The 20548-nt window shown below is 41.8% G+C and overlaps 1 protein-coding gene across 1 annotated transcript in view; it reads right to left on the reverse strand.

The window, feature by feature from the left end:
- The window catches only part of spryd3 (SPRY domain containing 3), a 56244-nt gene that overhangs the window by 15680 nt on the left and 20016 nt on the right, over nt 1–20548 (reverse strand). The window contains exon 7 of the mRNA XM_041946630.1: nt 11561–11710. Coding sequence (XP_041802564.1) covers nt 11561–11710 — 150 coding nt within the window. The remainder of the gene's footprint in view (nt 1–11560; nt 11711–20548) is intronic.

The following is a 20548-nucleotide window of genomic DNA, read 5'->3' on the forward strand; positions in this document are numbered from 1 at the left end:
CAGAGTATGACTCAGAGGTAATTACCAGAGATTTTTATCTGTCTTCTAGGCTGCACCTCCATTACTGTAGAAACACACTACTGAACAAGAGAGGAAGGAGGAGGAGGAGGAGAAGGGCAATGACATTATGCTCTTCTTTCATCTCTCAGTAGGCTACATCTTCTAAATGCTTTCCTGTCCCCCCCCCCCCCTCTCTCTCTCTCTCTCTCTCTCATTCGCGTTTCTTTTCAGCAAGTAATAACAGACTTTCATTTTCATCATGTCTCAGGTCAAAGTAATCAAAATATAACCAGGACGACATCCAAAAAGAAAAAAACAGCCTTTGGCCAGTCACCGTTTTATCCAAACAAAAGAACAGCCACTGATGACTGACGCAGAGACTCAGGAGGTAATACATCACACCTGGTGCACACTAGATCATTTTCACATCTTTGATTTCAAAAAAGACGGTAGACCACAGACGCAACGGCAGATTTTTTTCAATCATAAGCGCACACCAGGCGATTCGGTCGAGATGCGGGACCACACACTCGGCATTTATGCTAAACTATTTCAGAGTGGCAAATAATGGGGACAGTACAGACAAACAGCCTGGTCAAGACAGGCAGACAGAGTGCAGCATTTGAGGACAGGACATCAGGGAAGCATCAACGATCCTGCCTGACAACCCCATTGGGGCTTGAGGAACAGGAAATGGAGATAGATGGGTGGAAAGCGAGAGAGAGAGGGAGGGAGGGAGGGAGGAGGACAGAGTGAGACATCAGCAGAGGAAGACAGAGAGACATGGAGGAATGCAGCTACTGCTCCAAGCCTGAAAACCCTTGATCCGCCAAGTCTGCTCCTCTTCCCCCTCGTCTCAACCACAAGCTGGAGGATTCCACTGGCTGACTGGCATGTGGGCTGCATCTCCACAGAGAAGAGCGCATGGGTGGGTGTCTGCTCCCTGACTGATGATCCACAGACGCTGATCTGATCAGAGATTTTGAGGAACACTCTGAGATAAGGCAGCATTAGGAACGGCTCAGCAAACTACGGGTGGATTTATAGTGCTTAAATGTAAACCGCAGACTTGTGTCTGATAAATGGATCAACTGTTAAACGCCTGTTTTCACAGCCGTCTTCTTGGTAATTGCTGTGTCCATCATCTCCAATTCAGAACATCTACTGAGTGTGCTCTGCATTCAACAAATAAATATGGCGGATTAGTGAGTAAACTGAGGCAGCACTCTCTTCTCTGCACACTGAGAGTGAGGCTTTACAATACTACAGCATTGCAGAATCTCAATAGCACAGCATCTCTGATTTAGCAGAGTGGGATGACGATGCCAGTTGTTTGACCACTTGGGTCCAGACTGAAATACTTCAACAACTATTGGATGGACTTCAATAAAACTGAATCCAGATATTCATGGTCCCTCGAGTATGAAGCCTACTGACTCTGGTGTAGGGATATTTCAAACGAAAATAGTGTTTGATATTCACTGGGAGCTATCAGACCGTTGTTCGAAGACACAGCTTGTACCGTATTTTCCGCACTATAAGGCGCACCTTCAATGAACGGCCTATTTTAAAACTTTTTTTCATACATAAGGCGCACTGCATTATAAGGTGCATAGAAAGAAACTACCGTCCTGTGGTGTCTGGGGTTGCGTTATGCATCCAACAGATCAGGGGACGGCAACCCGCGGCTCTTTCATCCCACTGATGCGGCTCCTGAAAATAATTAATGAGCATTTAATTAAAATGTATTTGATTTTAGTTTGTTCGGTTGAAACAAATCGCTCGCGCTCACAGATGACAGTTTATCCTGCGTAAAGATGCAGGTGACTGTGCACTGCGCTGATGTGCAGACGCTGTGCGCTGAGGTTCAGCAGCAGAAATCACATTAACCACGTTTGATTAATATTTTAATTGCCTATTATTTAGCACATATCCATATTTTTTAATTGTTCAGTGAAATAGTCATTTTATTATTCAGGTTGACAGCTGACTGCAGCACCAGTAAAAGGATGACGGCAAGCAGAGAGTGGAATACTGCTGTTACTTCGGCCACGCCCCCTGACTACGATAGCCATAATTAACCAATATTGATCCATATAAAAGGTGCATCGGATTATAAGGCACACTGTCGGTTTGTGAGAAAATTAAAGGCTTTTAGGTGCGCCTTATAGTGCGGAAAATACGGTAATATGCTAGCAGCTAGCTTTACTTGTCTTACTGTAGATGGCAGTGCACTTATTTGTATTTTAGATTAATTTAGCTTGGCTCGTAGCGAGTAACTAGCCTCAGCGGTCTTGATTGCTGTGCCGAAATAAGCTACAACCTGAGTGTATCTGGACATTTTTGCACTGACTATTATAACTTTCTGCCGGTAGCATGTACCTCTCTGTTTTCTACATGGATCATTGGCAATATGGATGCTGCTAGTGACAGTTGTCATTTCAGCTCAATAAATGAATGGCTAGAAATCTGCTTTTGTCAAATTCTGAAATCTAGGACCCATCGTTTCAGGTAACCAAGTACCTGGAAAAAAAAACGATATGACAGTGTAATTATAAAGTTTTAATCTGCAGACTCATCTGAAGTGTGTTCTTGTGAAATTCTTTGGCTGGTAGGCCCCATTACTCAAAACAGTATGCAAATAAATAAATATATACAAGATTTCTATAAATATAAAAACTGAGTATAATAACAATTAAAGAGTATGCAATGAAAGGTATGAAGCAATAAAACGTATAAAACGCAATAAATATAAAAACAGAATATAAATGGCAATAAATGGTGAACAGCAATAAAAAGGTATAAAAAGCAATAAAAGGTGCACATACAATCAATCGAATATTGCACAGATAGAGTGCAAGTGTGTGTGTGTGTGTGTGTGTGTGTGTGTGTGTGTGTGTGTGTGTGTGTGTGTGTGTGTAATGGCTGGCAGGTCTGTTCTTGGCGTCTGGAGGGCAAGCTCATTCTCTAACAAAAAGTGTGCAATGAGAAGAGAAGGCATGCTGGCAGCATATGGTGACCTCCGGTCAGCATCAGTGGCTACCGCCAACCGAGAGCTCCCCACGAGCGGCGCGCCCAGACGGCGTCAGCGGACAGTTCTTGTTCAGGTTTTTGTTGGTCCAAAACAAAACGGAGCTGGACGTTCAGTTCTCAAGGCCAAAGACAAAAGTTGCTCCAGTGTCAGGTCTGTTTGTTCGGTGCCAAAATCCCCCCTGGATGCTGCCACCCAGAGGCCAGAATGGTTATTTTATTTGAACTTTTATTTTATTTATAAATAAGTCGATTGGTACCACGCTGCATAATGATTCTGCAGTTTAAAATAAGACTGATTGATTGATTGCACTCCATGTTGGTACAGCTGCCGTCCCAGTGATGAAGCAGCCGGTCAGCAGGCTCTCTATAGTTCCCTGAGGACTTTGGGTCTCAGGCCATATTTCTTTATGTCTGTACAGGCTATACAGGCACCGTTGAGCCTTTTGTTTGTAGTGTGGCTTGCCCATGTCACGTCCCCCATGTGGAGAGGTGGTTGTCGTGGTACCGCTGTTCGAGGGCGGCCACCTCCTCTCTGTTGGCCATCTCATTGCTGTGGGAGATCAACCCCACAACTGCTGTGTCTTGCACAAACTTCATTTTGGTGTTTGTAGCCTTTGTTAAGAGACAGTTTTGCATGCAAAGGGAATAAAGGAGGGGGCTGAGGATACAGCCCTGTGGTGCTACCATGCTGAGAATCAGTGGAGGACCAGTGCGGCTGTCCACTCTCACTACCTGGAGGTGGTCCGTCATAAAGTCTAGGATCCAGTCATGTTGTGCTATGTTCAGGCCCAGGTCCTTGAGCTTACTGACAAGCCTGGAGGCACTATAGTTTTGAACACTGAGCTGTCTAAATAAACAGCATCCTTCATTCCAGGTGGGAGAGGATGGTGTGCAGGACATTGGCGATGATGTTGTCTGGGAGGGTGCTGCAGGTTGTTGGAGACGAGCTTGGATTCGATCTGTTTCTCTATTCCATCTTTGCCTGTTTAATTGCTGAAGCATGTTCATTTGTGTTCTTCCAGTCGGATGTGAAGGCACAAAACAAGAAAACAGAAATGCCTGTGCAGGTTTCCATGCACACATATCCCTGTTAACACTTGGCTTTTGGCTAGGCATGGTTTTCATTGTTTTTGTGAGGGCCAGGTGCATTTGTTGATGAAGTTGGTGTCTCTTTTTTCTGGTGTTGAATGTCTCCCGGTCCACGTGTTCAAAACAATGCTGTAGAATGGCGTCTGATTGGTCTGACCAGTGGTTTATGGTCCTATAGGCTGGGCCTTCCTCCTTCAGCCTCTGCCTGTAGGAAGGACAGACCTGATCTGCCAAATGGAAGATGTTGGAGGGCTTTGTAGCCATGGAGGAATGAGATCCAGTGACACCACTTATTTTCACAACAATAAGCAGAGTCTCTGGATGCATGGTTTCCTGCACATCAATTGCTCTGTGTAGTTCTTTGAGTGCTCTTCAACTACCTAACCTAACCAAGCCCTGAATATCCTGAACCTAACGAGAAACATTTAAAGTATACCTCCCCATCATCATTTCCCCATCTTCCTCAACCGACACAATCAATCGATGAAGTCCAACCAGTTGGAAGCCGTTTTTAGCCATTAATTCTGTAAAGCTGATCGTACTGTTTTATGGGATTTAGAAGAGCTTTCCTTTAGATAAATGAAATATTCCAATCTATTGTGGTTTCAAAATTATAATATAAGTTAATACTGTGGTTTTGTTTTTCAATCAGTGGTGGTGCCACTCAGTCATACATTCGCTCCTTCTATATCAACATGCAGTATGATGGAATGCATTTAAAAGAGAGATAACCATGTTAACCAGCTTGCTCAATCTCATGTACTGTACTGTCAAAACATGGTCACTACCCCTGTTGGCCTGCAGAAGCCATCAGAGAAATGCAAGCTGCTTCTAAGAACAACAAACACTGGCATTGCGTCCACAGCGTGGCAAAGCAAAGGCCTGCAATATCAGATCCACAGCTGCTACACCGGTGTCATCAGAGCAGCCTGCATTTCCACACGGTGGCAGAGTAAACAAGTCTGAAAGAGTAAGAGCGGAAAGGTGCGGGCCGAGCAGGGAGCCATGTGGAAGCAGATACCCATCATCCACAGCAGTTATCACACTGGCATATCACAGAGCTGTCTAAAAATATAACTTAAGCCATGAATTACAACGGATGTGAGTGTATGGGTGTGTGTGTGTGTGTTTGTAGGGAGGGAAAGTAGTGCGTTTCTGTTTGTACGTGCCCACACAACCTCACCTATAGGGGTTGGGCAGCAAACTAATGCAGGTCTGTTTGTATAACCTCGTGTCATCAGGCTAAAACCTCAGCTCCTCACACGACAACAACAACCATCTGACATTAGCTGATGGTCTGACTGGAGCGAGGCGAACAACAGCCTATCTGTGCGTATGTGTTTAGGCACGTTCATCACTTTTTATGGATGCAAGTGCTTTCTTGATACAAACAAAACTGAAAATACTCAGGTTATTCTGTTATTGAGTGGTTGGCCTATGCCAAAATTCTTTTTATATACCTTTCAGGGAACTGCAGGTCACTCAGCTTTTATCTGCACTTTGAATCATTTAGATAACTACATCTTAGGAACTTGGAACTGTCCAGCCGCCTGGGAAATATCGGGGATGTGTTTGCAGGACTGGTCAGACATGAGCCTTGAGACTGATAACTGGCCTTGTGAGGGGAACGTCACTGAAAGTTATTGACATTCAAACTTGGCCAACTGGGGGTAGTGGAAATAAGTTGTGAATACAACATGACACCTTTTATGTTGATTTGTTGAACTATATTTCCTTTGCTCTGTTTTTGCTCTGTTATTAGTCTCTACCAACTTTAAAAGGAAGCATCTGCCTCTTTAACTGCTAAATGGTCCACTATGTTGACCAGTTAGTCTCCATTTGTGTCTTGTCAGTCGTTGGGTGGCAAGCAGATAGTATAGAGACATAGTATAGAGCTTTTTCACTGAAAACAGCTGCCTGCTGAGGCTGAAAGCAACACAATGAGATCAGTTGCAGTAAACCAAAACAGTAAAGTTGTGGGCAGGACACTTAAACCACAAGATGAGCTTGCAATACAGCTCTCCTTCAGGAGATAAGCTCTGTGAGCTCTGCGAGACTGCACTTAAACACAGCTCAATGCAAACGTCAACATTAGAGCTAGACTGATAAATCTGTCAGGCCGACATATGGGCCGGTATTAGCTTACAGCAGATATATTGGTACATACAGTATGTCGGCCAACTCCCTACACTCTTCCACCCCATTCCTAAGTAACAAGAAAACGCAGAAGAGAAACACTAATGTTAGTGTTTGTTCGGAAACAGTGTCTCCATTACATGGTTTGACGGACCGACCTTGGCCGTTCCCAGAGCCACGCCAGCAAGACTCCCTTTCCACTTCTGCACATCTCTTCTCCAACATTCACTCAATCATCACAGACACATAACAATAAATTATGAAGATCATGATGACTACGGTGGTGTTGTCTCATGTGCAAACATTTTATCTCAAACCACATGGTCTTTTCTAAGTCTGTTAGACAACATCTAACATGCTAAAGGAACTATTAGTCCCAGATTTAGCTCCCAATACCGTGGTTAGTTCCTCAGACTGTTATTGTCTTAAACAGGGCTCGAAATAACAATTATTTTCATTATCAATTAATCTGCAGATTATTTTCTTGATTAATCGCTTAATAATTTTAAATGTAAAATGTCAGTAAAAAGTCAATATGCATATAACGAATTCCCACAGCGCAAGCTGACGTCATCTAAGGTCTTGCTTTGATGACGTCCAACAGTCCAAAAACCCAAAGAAGTCAGTTTAATGTCATGTCATGTATGACTAATAAAAGCTAGAAATAATAAAAGTGCCTGAAAACACAATTATTTGACTGATTGACTTCAAAATAGTTGCTTAATTTTGTCTGTCAGTCAACTAATTGAATAATTGACTAATCTGTGGCAGTTCTAAACTTAAGTCGAAGCAAGGAGTCGGGCTGAACACTTAATCGCAATGGCCATATCCAAATCCAATTTCTAATAAAGGTGAAATGTGTGACAAAACTGAACTAGAATGAAGTAATATAGTGCTGCTGGGCTACAAAGCTTCTTCTCCAGTTGTAAGAAAACATGTTTGTTTGGTTCAGACTACCAGAAATGTCACATAATCATGATTTTAATAGATTTTCAGTGAGGAAATAAAAACTGTGATGCAAACATAATAATCCCCACTAATCGAGAACATTATCGCAATCTGTCAAAATAATCCCAATCTAATTATTTTTTTTTTGCCATATCGTGCAGCCCTACCAAAAACCACCTCATTCATTGTTGTTGTGCGGGTGGTGCTGTGTGTTCCTCAGCTTCAGATCAGAGGCACAACAAGAGCAGCAGTGAAAAAAGGTTAGTAGGACTGCTGCATCACAGGAGGAAGAGGAAGCGAGCTGTTCCCAGGATTCGTGTCTCAGGGCATACCAGGACAGAGGAAACACTGCCGTTCCAGTCTCCTGAGCAGTTTGAGCTGTTTTGTTGCACTCTGTTGTTTGTGTGTTCGGCTGCGTTTATGGACATTTACAGAGAGTGAGTCAATGCATCCATCTGAGACGGAGGGCCACGAGTGAACTGAAACCATCATGTTCACTGAGACACTGAGTCACATATCTGTCCCTTCAGTCCTCCATCATAGCGATGACACTAATCCATTCATCGTCCCATATTCAACCGTTCCCCCCTGCCTGCTTCTTCACTCCTCATTCATCTCACAGCGTTAAGCTCTTTTTCTTTTTTGTAGGTTTTTAGGGGTTTGTTTGTTTTTCAGGACATGAGGGTTTTCCTGCTTTTTTCCTGTGTTTTTCATATTCTGAATAGCTTCCCTTGATTTTTCTACCTCCCAACTTCTACCTTGCTACCCCACCTCCTCAACCCCCCACACTCCAATCTACCGGCTACACTCTCCCACCCCATAACTAAGCCTAGATCTCTCTTTGTCCCACAGCCTAGCAACCAGTGTGTGTACCGGATGAAAAACAACCACGCTACCAAGCATATGCATGCTGTACATTCATGGAGACCCTTATCTTCAGAGGAATGAGAGAGGAAGCGAGAGGTCATGACAGGTCTAGGAATTGCAGTAGGGTCAAAACAGATCTTAGATTACAAAACACACAAAACAACACATTTACCTTACATACAAAGCATTCAAACTTATCACATCACACAAATTCCTCAGACTTCCCTGTTGGACAGGAAACTGGCAACAGTGGCTTAGGGGATTCAAAAATTTACTTCCACCTTTTTTATACCAGCTAATTTGATTTTAACACGTTGAACCTCGACTTTCCCTTTATTTGGCGTCTTTGCATTGGGAGGAGTCTGCAATCCTGTTGGCGGCTCTGTGAGGCTGGACTTGGGCACCGTGGTACTGTACAGTATAAGGTATAATGCTTACCTTGTAGACCATCTTAGTGCTTGCACATTAGCATGCTAATACTTGCTAATGATCACTCAACACAGATTACAACTGAGGCTGAGGGGATTGTCATTAGTTTTGCAGGTATTTGGTCACAAACCAAAGTACTGGACACATGGAAAAGTTGACCAGATGATGGCACTAGAGGAAAACTCAGGGGGTCAGCAAAATTATTTCAATCCATCCTATAGGGGACATGAATGTCTGTACCAAATTTGGTGGCAATCCATGATGTTGAGATGCATCACTGTATAACTGAAATCTCTGTACTGCTGGTGGCACCAAATGAGAAATCAGTGGGTCACCAAAGTAAGCTTTGTCATCCAGGGACCATGATTGTCTGTTGCAAATTTCACATCAATCCATCCAATTTCTGTTGTGAATATTTCAGTCAGGAACAGTGTCATTGCAAGAGCCATGTCATAAAGTAAAATCGGTTGCTTGGTGCCAGGCTACTGCAGATGTGACGATGGGAAGACAGAGCAAGTTGGCAGAGGGGGAGAAGAACGTTTGTAAAGTGAAGTAAATTGAGCACAATGTTGAGCCTGAAGTCAGCAACCACAACAAACAGAGAGACGCAGACAAAGAGACAGACAGGCAGAATGTGACAGTCTGCGGGGCATTAATGGGTGGATTTGTGTTTATATTCGGGCCTTCTCTCTTACCACGGGATGCTATGTGAAAAAGACCAGCATGCAAACTTGTGACTGCTGTTGAGTAAACAGTCATTACCCAAGCCCTTCAATCTGCTACTTTATCACCTCTCCTGGACTTAAGCTTAATGTCTTTATAATGAAACCCAGATGCAGAGAGAAAAGTAGTGGAGCAAAAAGAAAGAAGAGGAGAACTCTGAGGAGGTAATGGGACTGGAGTTATCACCACTCAACGTCTTCCTCACCCATGAGAGCGCCGTCTGTATGTGTTTAACTGAGAGCATGTGTGTGCATGCGCTCACATGATTTTCTACTGGTTTTGTCTCTAAATTCACAGAAAATGATTGAGGAAATATAATAAGATGCAGATTTGGAAAAAAATCTCAGTTGAAAATTAGATATCTGTAGTTTTGTTTAATTTATCTTATCTTTTCTGAAAGGGGACACTGCTCTCTGACTGACCATGTCGGTACTGTAATTTGATTGGTGCAATATCGATGCTGGTGGCAAAAAAAAAAAAGTTTGTTCTTGGTTGGGGTCGACGCCGTTAACCACTGCTCATGATACTCTGTGCCTCAGGACATTTGTTACTGTGAGTTTCAACAGTCATATTTGTACATAACCAACGCTATGCGAGTCTGTTGAAAAAGGGGGAAGAAACATTGTGTAGCAATGTTCATATGATGTCCAACATGAGGTGCTCCTGTCAGCGGTGCACCACAGAAATTGATAGCGAGTCTTCCAGCAACACTGGCTCTCAGATGCCTGTCAGCCGCTGCCATAGGAAACGCCCACCCAGAGGCCTGAAGCTTAGAAACGGTATCCAAGAATATGTCCAAGAACTGTTTTATCCTCTTTCGAAATAAATGGAAAAATATGCAAAGTAGCCACAGCATTATAGTTTATTTTAGTAAAAAAAGTTTGACTTTAAGGGTGAAATATGGGTAATACTGCCTTTGCCTGTGAGGTGGTTCGACAAGCAACATATGGGAATACTACATGCCAGCATTATTGATTCATTGTTGTGTCTTATTCCTTCAGCAACAACAAAGCACTAAAAGGACCGCCAACAAAAGAGATTTTAAGATTTTAACAGTTACTAATATTCCAAAATTACATGACTAAGCAGGACACACACATACAGTGCAAGTATGTCTCTACCCGGTCTGTATGCATCTACAGGTCTCTGTCTTCGCATCGCTCAGTGACCTCTGCACATCTCTGCTCCTGTTTTATATAAACTGCCTCTGAGACCTTGAAAGATGTGCAGGTTTCATCTTTTATTTTTGTTATTAAAAGGAGCAGAGCTTTGACCCTGGGAGAGACAGAGCTGGCAGCTCTCCAGAGTCCACGGCTTTGGCAGTCAGTAATATTTCAGGCTCATAACACTTTCGAGGCTAAACTTACAGGGCGTAAAACACTCACAAATCATGAACCTATACTGTCGAAGAAATAGTTCCTGAGTCAGAAGAATAATGTCATGTAAAAACGCAATGCAAATGGGATTAGTGACAGAGTCCATCTATCAGAGAGCAGACATCTATACAACTTTAATCCTGTTCTTTATAGGCTTAGTAAGGAGGATTCAAAACAGCCCAAGCGTAACTGCTGCAAGATCCTAAACTATTACCGCTTATACTTTATATCCTTGTGTCTGTGCATTGAAATGATCTTGATAAATTAACCCTTGTTCGTTCCACTCTCTGCATCTCTTATCGTGCATCTGCCTCATTCAGCGCCCAAACATCTACAGGTACGTCTGTTTTATTCTTCAAAGCAGTTCAACATGGTAATAGTCACTTGCAGAGCTGCAGTGTTAATGCAGAAATGGGAACCGCATGTGCATTCTTTGGAAAAAGAAATAAGGGCTCAAATGAGAGGTGTTAAAATTTCTCTAATTGTACTTTCCTCTGGGGGTGTTTCATCTACCCAAAGTAGGGCATTAGATCCAAAGAGAACGGCTACGCTGCTGGATAATGGGAAACAAAATAAAGCTCATGACAGTACCACTATGTTTACTGCTATTGTCTGTTTTTTTTTAGTTTTTTCCTCTAAAAGTGGCTTTATGGGCTCAACCGCTCATCGTCTTTTCTCCATACATCGAGTACTGCTGTTCTTCAGTTAGGACAAGCTAACAACATTCCCAAGACTTGTTGAACTATGGGGACCAGAGGGGGGAGATCGTAAGAAAGCAAGCCAATGGGAGGCTTATTCCTGCAGTCCACACACATCCCTTGAGTTGATTGAGCTATACTGCCTAATATATAACAGTGTGGAAAAATGGGGGAAAGGGCCAAATGCAAAAAAAACCCCTCTCTGTTGAGTGTAGGTGTGCGTAAAGTTGTCAAAAGTGTTTCTTTTCTTATAAAGCTCACCCTTCTAGCCAGGCCCAGAGCAATATAGCACTTCTCCCCAGCATCAATGATCTCCAGTTCATAGTAGTGGCAGCGGGTGGTGAGTGGTTGGCGGGCCTGGGCCAAACCCACGTCCATGATGCTCTTTCCTTTCCCAACATACTCCAAGAGCTGAGGAAAGGGGATAAAAGGAGTGGGCGAGAAAAAAAGATGGGGGTTAATATGCTACGATATAAACAATATAAAAGGAGGACTAACTGAACACAGGCATGTTAAGATACAGACACATTTCCACGTTGATTATTGCCCAATAAACTCCAAACACAAGGCGCCCTCATCACTCAGCTCACTGTCCCAGATGATGACATGTTGATGGTCAAGCTTTCATCTGTCCACACTAAGATCGAGTATACCTCAAAGGAAGTGACTGACGGATCGTCTGACACATCCCATCCTCACACCTTTCCAGCGTTGGGTTTGAAAAGGTGACTTTCATCACTTTCCAAAACTTGTACAGACATCATCGGTCCTCTGCTAATGAAATCTACCGACTCTGATGATCCCTGACTTTTTCTCTAGCGCCACCATGAGGATGACATTTTTGGATTTTAGCAAAATGTCTTGACAACTATTGGATACTACTGCAACTGTTGATCCTATGACCCTGCTGTTGCCATGGAGACACTCAGCCAACTGTAGGCTATAGCTTTACTGCGAGCCTTGTTTTTTTCAACCTATGTTTGTTTACATTTTGGCAAATTAGGAGGATTAATAGGACGCTGAATTAGGTATTAGCTGTTCCTGTTTGCTATGTAGCCACAGATCACTGCATTACTTTGATACTGAAGAAAACATGGGGTGATGAAGCTCTGGTGTATTTTTTTCCTATAATTTCAAAGCAGATTTACGGAGTTTTTCGATTGACTCAGAGATGATATGATCCTCAGAAAGGCTACATCACACTGACTCTAGAAATGTGTGCATCAGGTTTGCGTCTTCAGGTTTGAGCTAACACCGGCTACAGCGATCAGTGGACAAGTCTTTTGAAATGTCTCGACATCCTCCATGAGCTGTGTGTCAAAGCCACTGCTGTCAAACATACTTTGGTTTGTCTGCTGTACTTCATGTTTCGTGCTTGTTAGCTAATGTTAGCATGTTTACACTCTGAACTAAGATGGGAACATATTAAGCATAATACCTGCTAAAGATCAGCATGTTGGCCTTCTCGCTGTCATTAGCTTTTAGCTCAAAGCAGCATCGTACAGTCTCACAGAGCCACGAGCGAGGCTGCAGACAACATCTTTTGTTACAGAAAAAAGTGCAAAAACATGAATGCTTTTGAGGAGAGATAGTCCAAAAGTGGCCCTTGTCCCTCGCTGTGATGGCAGGGTTTTTACCTCAACTTTGAGAGTGGCCAGAACATCTACTGCCTTCAGATGAACATGTTCATGTATTTGTTTCAGTCTAAACTTTCTCTTATCCTGGCTGTCTCTGTTTCAGCTTTAGTTTATTTGGCTATTTTTCCAGTAATGTAAAGTCTTTGTGAGAGACAAAAGGTTGAAGACAAGATCAAGCTTGAGCAGGATCCTCCGCTCAATGTTGTTCCAGAGGCGAGGGACTTAACCACACAAGCCATCTTTTGCAAGTGTGTCCTAAGTGAGTGGGCAACATGACAGATTGACACTTCCAAACACAGTCAAACCCTCACTGAACCGCCCATGGTGACTTTCCTACAAGTATCAACAGCCACTTGAGATTGCATGTACAGTACCCAATGACAATGCAATTACTTTCAGGTCTATTTTGGTCTTAAGCATCTAAACAGGTGAGGATGGGTGGGTACAGGTGAGTAGGTGGGCAGCTAGGCAACCGCAAAGCCTTTAGGCTGAGCAGTGTTTCCATGCCATGAGTGCATGTGTGTGACTGTGAGTGTGTGCGCAATGAAGAATACGCCCCCAGTTTGAAAGGCTAGGATGACAGACAAGGTGGGGGTGGACAAAATGACTTCTGTATTAAGCCTTTGTGTTTGCGTGTGTGTTTTCCACTAGCCAGCCACTTGAAGGACACACCTGGTGGGAACAGCTATTCAAAATCTACGTCACAAAAAAGTCAAGTGTCTCAGTAACTTATTACCGTTTTTCCTTCTTGTTATTTTCTGTTGCTTAGTGATACAAACGCAAAATAAATCAGAAGTGAAGTTGAGGCAGTCAAAAAGTTTCATTTCAGTCTCTGAGCTTGAAGAAAGACTGAATTTGTTGCTGAGAACAGTGACTCGTATCTAAATGTTATACAAGATTCAATATACAAGATTTACATGACAACTTTGGTTAATCTAAAAAAGATTGTTGTGTGCAGCATTCAAACCATAATCATACTGAGGAAAACATAACCAACATGAGAGATTTTCCTTGTAAAAAAATGCATTAGAAATTCAGAAATGCATCAAAGACTCTAAACACTAATCCTGTGTTAAAGAAGGACTGGTTTTGTGTCCATATGGAACAATTACGATGAGCTAAATTTCTTATTTTATATTGTAGTGAACTTCCAGGTTTTAGTCTTCAAAAACATGAATGAATGCACAGCAAATTCTAAACTTCAATGTGATTAATTTACATAAGAAATATCATAGGGTGAACATTTAAAGAGGAAATATAACTTGTCCAATCAAACCTTTTTCTGTTATCTCCAACTAAGATCCTTTCTGAGAGCTAATTTGGGTCCTGAAATGACTCTACCTGTCATGAATGATGTTGAGAGATTTCTTTATGAGGGGAACACACACAAATTTATTTCTAAAATGTATCGCCTGTTGTTGGATGAGGGCCTAAGACCAGGTCTGCATAAGTCTAGAAGAAGATGGGAGTCAGATCTTAATGTTACAATTGATGAACAGTTTTGGACGGATTTATGCCAAGGCAGCTTGTCAACTATTATCAATGCCCGGTATAGATTGATTGACTATAATATTTTGCATCAATTATACCTTACCCCAGAAAAATTACACTAATTTAAACCCAGCCTGCCACACACGTGCTTCAGGTGTGGTGCTGAAGTTGGTTCCTTTCTGCACTGTACCTGGCTCTGTGTGAAAGTGAGGCCTTTTGATATTTGCTCCACTTTGACCAGGATCATAGGAGTTAATGTTCCAGTAGACCCTGGACTGTGTTTGTTGGGGAACTTGACGAGTATTCGCAGTTCTCTAAACAATGCACAACTTAAGTTTGTGGAAATTGCTCGATGCGTGGCCAAGAAGTGCACTGCATTATCATGGAAATCTGATTCCCCTCTCTTCATAGACAGGTGGTCTTTGGAGATGAATAGTTGCATTCCCCTGGAAAAAATCACATATTGTGTCAGAAAACAATACAACACCTTTTTGAAAATTTGGCAGCCATATTTAGATCATATGTCTTGCACCAAACAATTAATGTAATCATTTGTATTGAGTTCACACACTGACCCTTCTTTTTTTTTTTTTTTTAAGTATTTTTACCCTCTTGTTTGTTATGTCTGTATACTGTTGGTATATCGGCATGTTTGTGTATGTTTCTATATGTTGCATATAAAAAAATGAAAATTAAGTAGTTAAAAAAAAAAAAGAAATATCATAGGGGGCAACCTGTAAACAACCCCACCCATCTGCCAGTGACCTTTATTGAATGTCAGAGAGTTTTTAACATCATCTCATTCAAAGTAGGGATCAGGTTTTCCTGACCCTTCATCCAATCCTGGAGGTCCTGGTTCAAAACTAGAAAGTTGATTTGCTTGAATTATTGATATGATATGAATGAAAGTTTGATTGGGAGATGCAATCCGCTAGAGAGAAGATGTTTAACTCTGGAGCCGCTGGAACTGCAGGAACACTCATTGGGCCGACGGTTGTACAGCGGTCTGCCATCAAGTTACTCACAGCATCATCATCATCATCATCATCATCATCAATTAGCCACAGATGATGTATCAACAGCAACATTTGTCATTTTAAGAAAGTGAAGGTCAGCCCAAACAAACAAAAAAAGCTAAGTGAATGTTTTCTACACTGAACTTTGCTAACAGGAGAGAACTGCTTTGTTACCATAGAAGCTGATTGTGAATCCATGTATTTTGACATGACTCATGAAATAATTTGTTCACACTGACGCACTCTGATTGCAGTGAAATGCTCTCAGTGACAAGCCTAGCTTTATGGAGAGCAGCACTGCAACACCGGAGGGCAGATGTGGGTTAAGTTAAGTAAAGAAAGGATCGGATTCTGATTGGCTATCGATCCATTAAAATGGCCAGATATTAAATTAGGATTCAAATATTTACTTGTTTACCATGTTTCCATTCATTGTTTCTCACCACAATGCATTCATGTTGAATACAATTCTTCTCACACAACATTTGTAAAATGATTTTTTTTTTTCTGTTTTGAAGCTTGCATCATTGACATCCATGTTTTCTAGCTTGCAGCCTCGTGTTGCCTCATCCGACATTCAATCAGTTGGACAGAGCGATACCCATGGCAACAATGTACGTTTGCTGCCTCTGTCCTGATGTGATAAACAGAACAGATACCCAGTCAAAAAACATTGCTCTTATGCATTACCGGTTGTCAAAAACTCCACATGCCACCTTAAACCTTTTACTGGCATCAAACAACAGCGTAATTGAAGGAGTCCTCTAGGGCTTTGAGTTTTTATTAAAAATCTGAACATTTGTTTGAATCCTCGAACAAAATTTATAGTCTAAAAGTGTAATAGTCCGTTTGAGATAGTTTGCTAGCATAGCCCCTGATGCTACCGAGAGCACCCGGTGTGCTGGGGTTGGGGGACGCACATTCAAATTCATTTGAACAAATCGTGTGTCATTTTAATAACCTGAACTCACACACACACACCATATGAGAAGATCACATCATATGAAGAACAGCGCATAGACCGAGTTGGCTTTACAGGATTATCAGACTAAAGCCTGCGTCTACTGTTACATAACTTCATCAGCTACTGGTTGTCAGTCTGGTTGCATAAAGACTGCAGAAATACTCTGATAATTTCAACAGCAAGCAAAACGCTGGCAGACCTGGGCAGCAATAATTTAACAATTCTGCTGTTAAACTGAAGTCATTCTGTAATTCTATGAAGTTTTGTACCTGAGGTCTGTTTATTTTTGTACTGTTAAACGTCCAATAGTCTAACACCTTGTAATTAAAAGAGCAACATTCTGTAACTGCAGATTATTCACCATAATGAGAGTAAGTGCCAACTACTGCAAAGTGATGTATTTTTACAGTAATGAAGACAATCGCTTCAAGTTCCTGGAACAAAACCATACTTCTTTACATGTACTTTCTTCATACGACTCTGCTGATGAATTGTTCACATGGATGACAGTGTTAACCTCCACCTTCTTTGTTACAAACTGCTCTTTCATGTGTACTCTTGTGTCTCCTTAACCCGCTGCACTTTCATGCCTGGACAACTGCTGTTCTCCTGCAGAGGAGGAAAGAGTTTCGGCGTGATGAGCACTCAGTCACACCTTTTTTTGCTTCTCGCTGCTGAGTAATGGGAGGAGGAGAGAGACGAGAGGGCAGAAAAAGAGAGACGTAGCCTTGAGCAAAGCATGCCTCACTGAGATAGCTGACAATCTCTCTGCCTCTTTCTCTCTCACTCACTCACTCCTGTAATTCAGAGTGGTGAGAATGGCGATGGTGGTGTGCAAGGCCATGTTTTGTTGAGCTGCTGCCTGGGAAACAGATGTAACGCCCAGAGAGTGGTCCTGCCAGTTTCCTGTCACACCTAATGGGGGAACTGAAAGAAAGGTGAAACTGAAATTAAGAGACCTTTCTTTATTAGGTGGTTCACACTTCGCACAACCAAACTCTGATTAGACATCACATAAGATGACTTTCTTTATTGCATTTTATATTTTTATTCTTTTTATTACATCTTGTTTTTGCATGGGTTTGCTTCTTCGTGTATTTCTAATTGCTTTCCCATTGTCTGTTCACTTGTGGTCGACTTGTGGTCGTAAAAGTGTTTTTGTCCCCTTTTCTTTCATCTCCTTGTCCTGCACATTTCGCCGCTGTTGTTTCTTCTCTCAAATAAATCCTCACAATTTACATGCTTAAAAGCTACAACATGGGCATTAAAATGTGAATGATCTGAGCCAAATGTGCCGCTTTAATTTGGAAAATGTCCTTGTCCAGTGGCTGTGATTCCCTGCTCTAATTCATCTCTCACTTGGGTTGGATTCCCTCCAGTCGCTAAATCTGACTTGTCCATCAGTCACCTTTCTGTGCGTAAGGCGACCGAGATGAATATCCTCATGAACTAAAAACCACCGTCATGATGCCACAGCTGGTTAAAGCCGCTCTGTCATTTTTAATGGGCGAGCAGCTAACAGGTGATGTTCGTACTGAATGCATCCACGAGTGCTGAACAGCATTAGAATGACTCTACCTAAACCATGTCATGACTTTGTTTATATTAACATGAAATATTCTACATTAGCTCCTTTTTTTGAGATATAAATCACCTGAACAAAACCACTACAACTCACAACCACCTATTCATTAGAGGTTCAGACGTTCTGAAACAGCAGAATGGCTCACATGTTCGAACACCTCAGCAGCAGGTTCAAACACTTCAAACGCCATATTTGCATACTTGCAGTACATTTTATATGTGAACAGATTTTTGTGTAATTCTAAGATGGTACATTCAAAACAGATCACTCACTCATTACAGAGCGTGATCTTTCTTGTTCCAGCATATAATGTGTCATGTGCTATCACAACTGACTGCTATGGGATTGACCTTATTTAACTGGGTTAGGAAGTTCTAAGAGGTACTTTACATCAAAACAGTATGCAAAATCAAAACACAACCTGTAATTACCATAGCACTGACGCAGTGAGGTAGAGTTAGGTGAATAAGTATTTACTGTTATTTGCTGTTTTAAGAGATGAGGATATTGGCCTTATGGCAGCTTTCCGACCTGCAGCAACACTTTAAAATTCTGCAAGACTGCAATCGACTACTTTAATGTTCACATAGTGACCACATGTGGTACTGCAAATCAGCAATAACATTTGAGCACTGGGCAACTGCATGAAACAACACCCTGAAGAATAGACATACGTAGTCACTGTGCAGGTTTAATCAATCAATCGTCCCTCTGAGATTTCCGTTGAAACCTGTGAGAACCAAGGACCCACATTGTTGCCCTTAACTGACACCTCATCACTCCCTGGCCAAGTGGAGCTTTTCATCACCTTTTAATACACTCCATTTATTATCACTGTTACCACTGCTGGGAAGATGTTGCCCAAATTAACTTGTGGCTCCAATGCCAGCAAGTATTGCCACCAGTGCTGATTTATTTGGACAAAGTCCTAAAATGTTACAGTTTTACAGGAACGTTGCCACCGGGCAAACACATTACTCTTGGCTAAGTGCTAAATAGCAACTGCGAGACGATGCAATGAAAAGATGGCAAGACATATAGAATAATGTGTTTATGATGCCAAACTTGTGTTGTATGTGAATGCTGATTGAAACAAACGCACTATTCATGGCGATGATATTTTCTAACGATCCTCAAGGATCCGAGTCAATACTATTGTCCACAGAGTATGGCTTTGAAAAAAATATTCCAACTAACATAAAGGCACAGGTCGAATTTGCGCTCACGATCTGTGTATTTATCACCAGGCTTCACTATAAGACAGCAGCTCATGATGTATTGTGGCCTCCAGTCTCATGTGCAGAGCAGGAGTGCAGTAAACGCAGTTCAGTGTGGCACAAGCTCAGAAAACAAATGATATAATGACAACTTGTGATGCTGAAACAGAAATGCTCACAATTAAAAGGTGTCCTTGTAAGCAAATAAAGGTTGTCTTTACAATTGTTACTCTCCACATGCATTGTGTGTTTCCTTTACAGCTGTCAAACACTTCGAATATATAATCGAATTGTCAAAAAATGCATTCAACTGTGACAACCAAAGCTGAAAAAAAAAGACAGTTTTACATTGTCCAGTTATGACCATTTTTTAAGCAGAAAGTCCAACATCTTTAAAAATAATTATCTAGTTCCACCTCTACGAGCTATTTCTGCTGCTTCTCTGATGTTCACCCTATCTCTTGCTCCTCTCCCAGTTTGGTGAATTAAGACTTTATGTTAACCAAACCAGAGCTGGTGGTGGTTGCTGGAACAGCATAAAGACAAACCAAGAAGATGTTGGTAAGTTGGAATGAAGTCTATTTTACAAAGATAAAATGACTGTTTCTGTAAATGGAGTCTGGTGGCTTTGGAGAGAGTGATACCTTAATCCATGTTTCTGGTTAAACTTCCAAGGATCTTACTCTTTAACAAAAAGGTCTGTCTGCGTGGGAATCCTTTCCACATTTATTAAACAATCTGAGCCAGTCAGTGGCAAAAATGAACACTTTTAGTGGAATGTATATCGCATCACCCATGTGCACATGAATGCATGCGTGTCCTTGTGCACATGCACATGATAAACGAAATGGGAACCCGTTCATGGGAAAAACTTGACATGAACCATTCAGTAATGAGATTAAAAAACATTTACTGTGCTGAGTTTGACTCAACCGGAGGGAAAACGTCTGCTGCTCAAATTGAGTCCAGTATATTCTCAGGTTTGATGAATAAGATGTACAACTCCAGGTGCAGAATGAGTCAAGCACAATTACATTTTCCATGTCCATATAGCGGCGAGGGTCCAATGATGTAAATTTCTTTATCTTCCCACGAGGTTTGATGCATAACATTCACATGGCCAAAACTGATGTCAGTGTACAATGTACATATGTAAACCCAGCTGCGCACGCAGATGCCAAAAGTAGTAAAAACAGAATCACATGAGTGTCTGCTGTCAGAGTCACTTTTGGAGCATATGCAGCACTTCATAAACAATACATTAAAGGCTTAAATGTGACAGTGAGTGAAATCATCACCATGACATTCTACATCTCTGTAAAACAAAGAAACCTGGCCA

Source organism: Chelmon rostratus, chromosome 10, assembly GCF_017976325.1.
Source record: "Chelmon rostratus isolate fCheRos1 chromosome 10, fCheRos1.pri, whole genome shotgun sequence".
Lineage (NCBI taxonomy): Eukaryota > Metazoa > Chordata > Actinopteri > Chaetodontiformes > Chaetodontidae > Chelmon > Chelmon rostratus.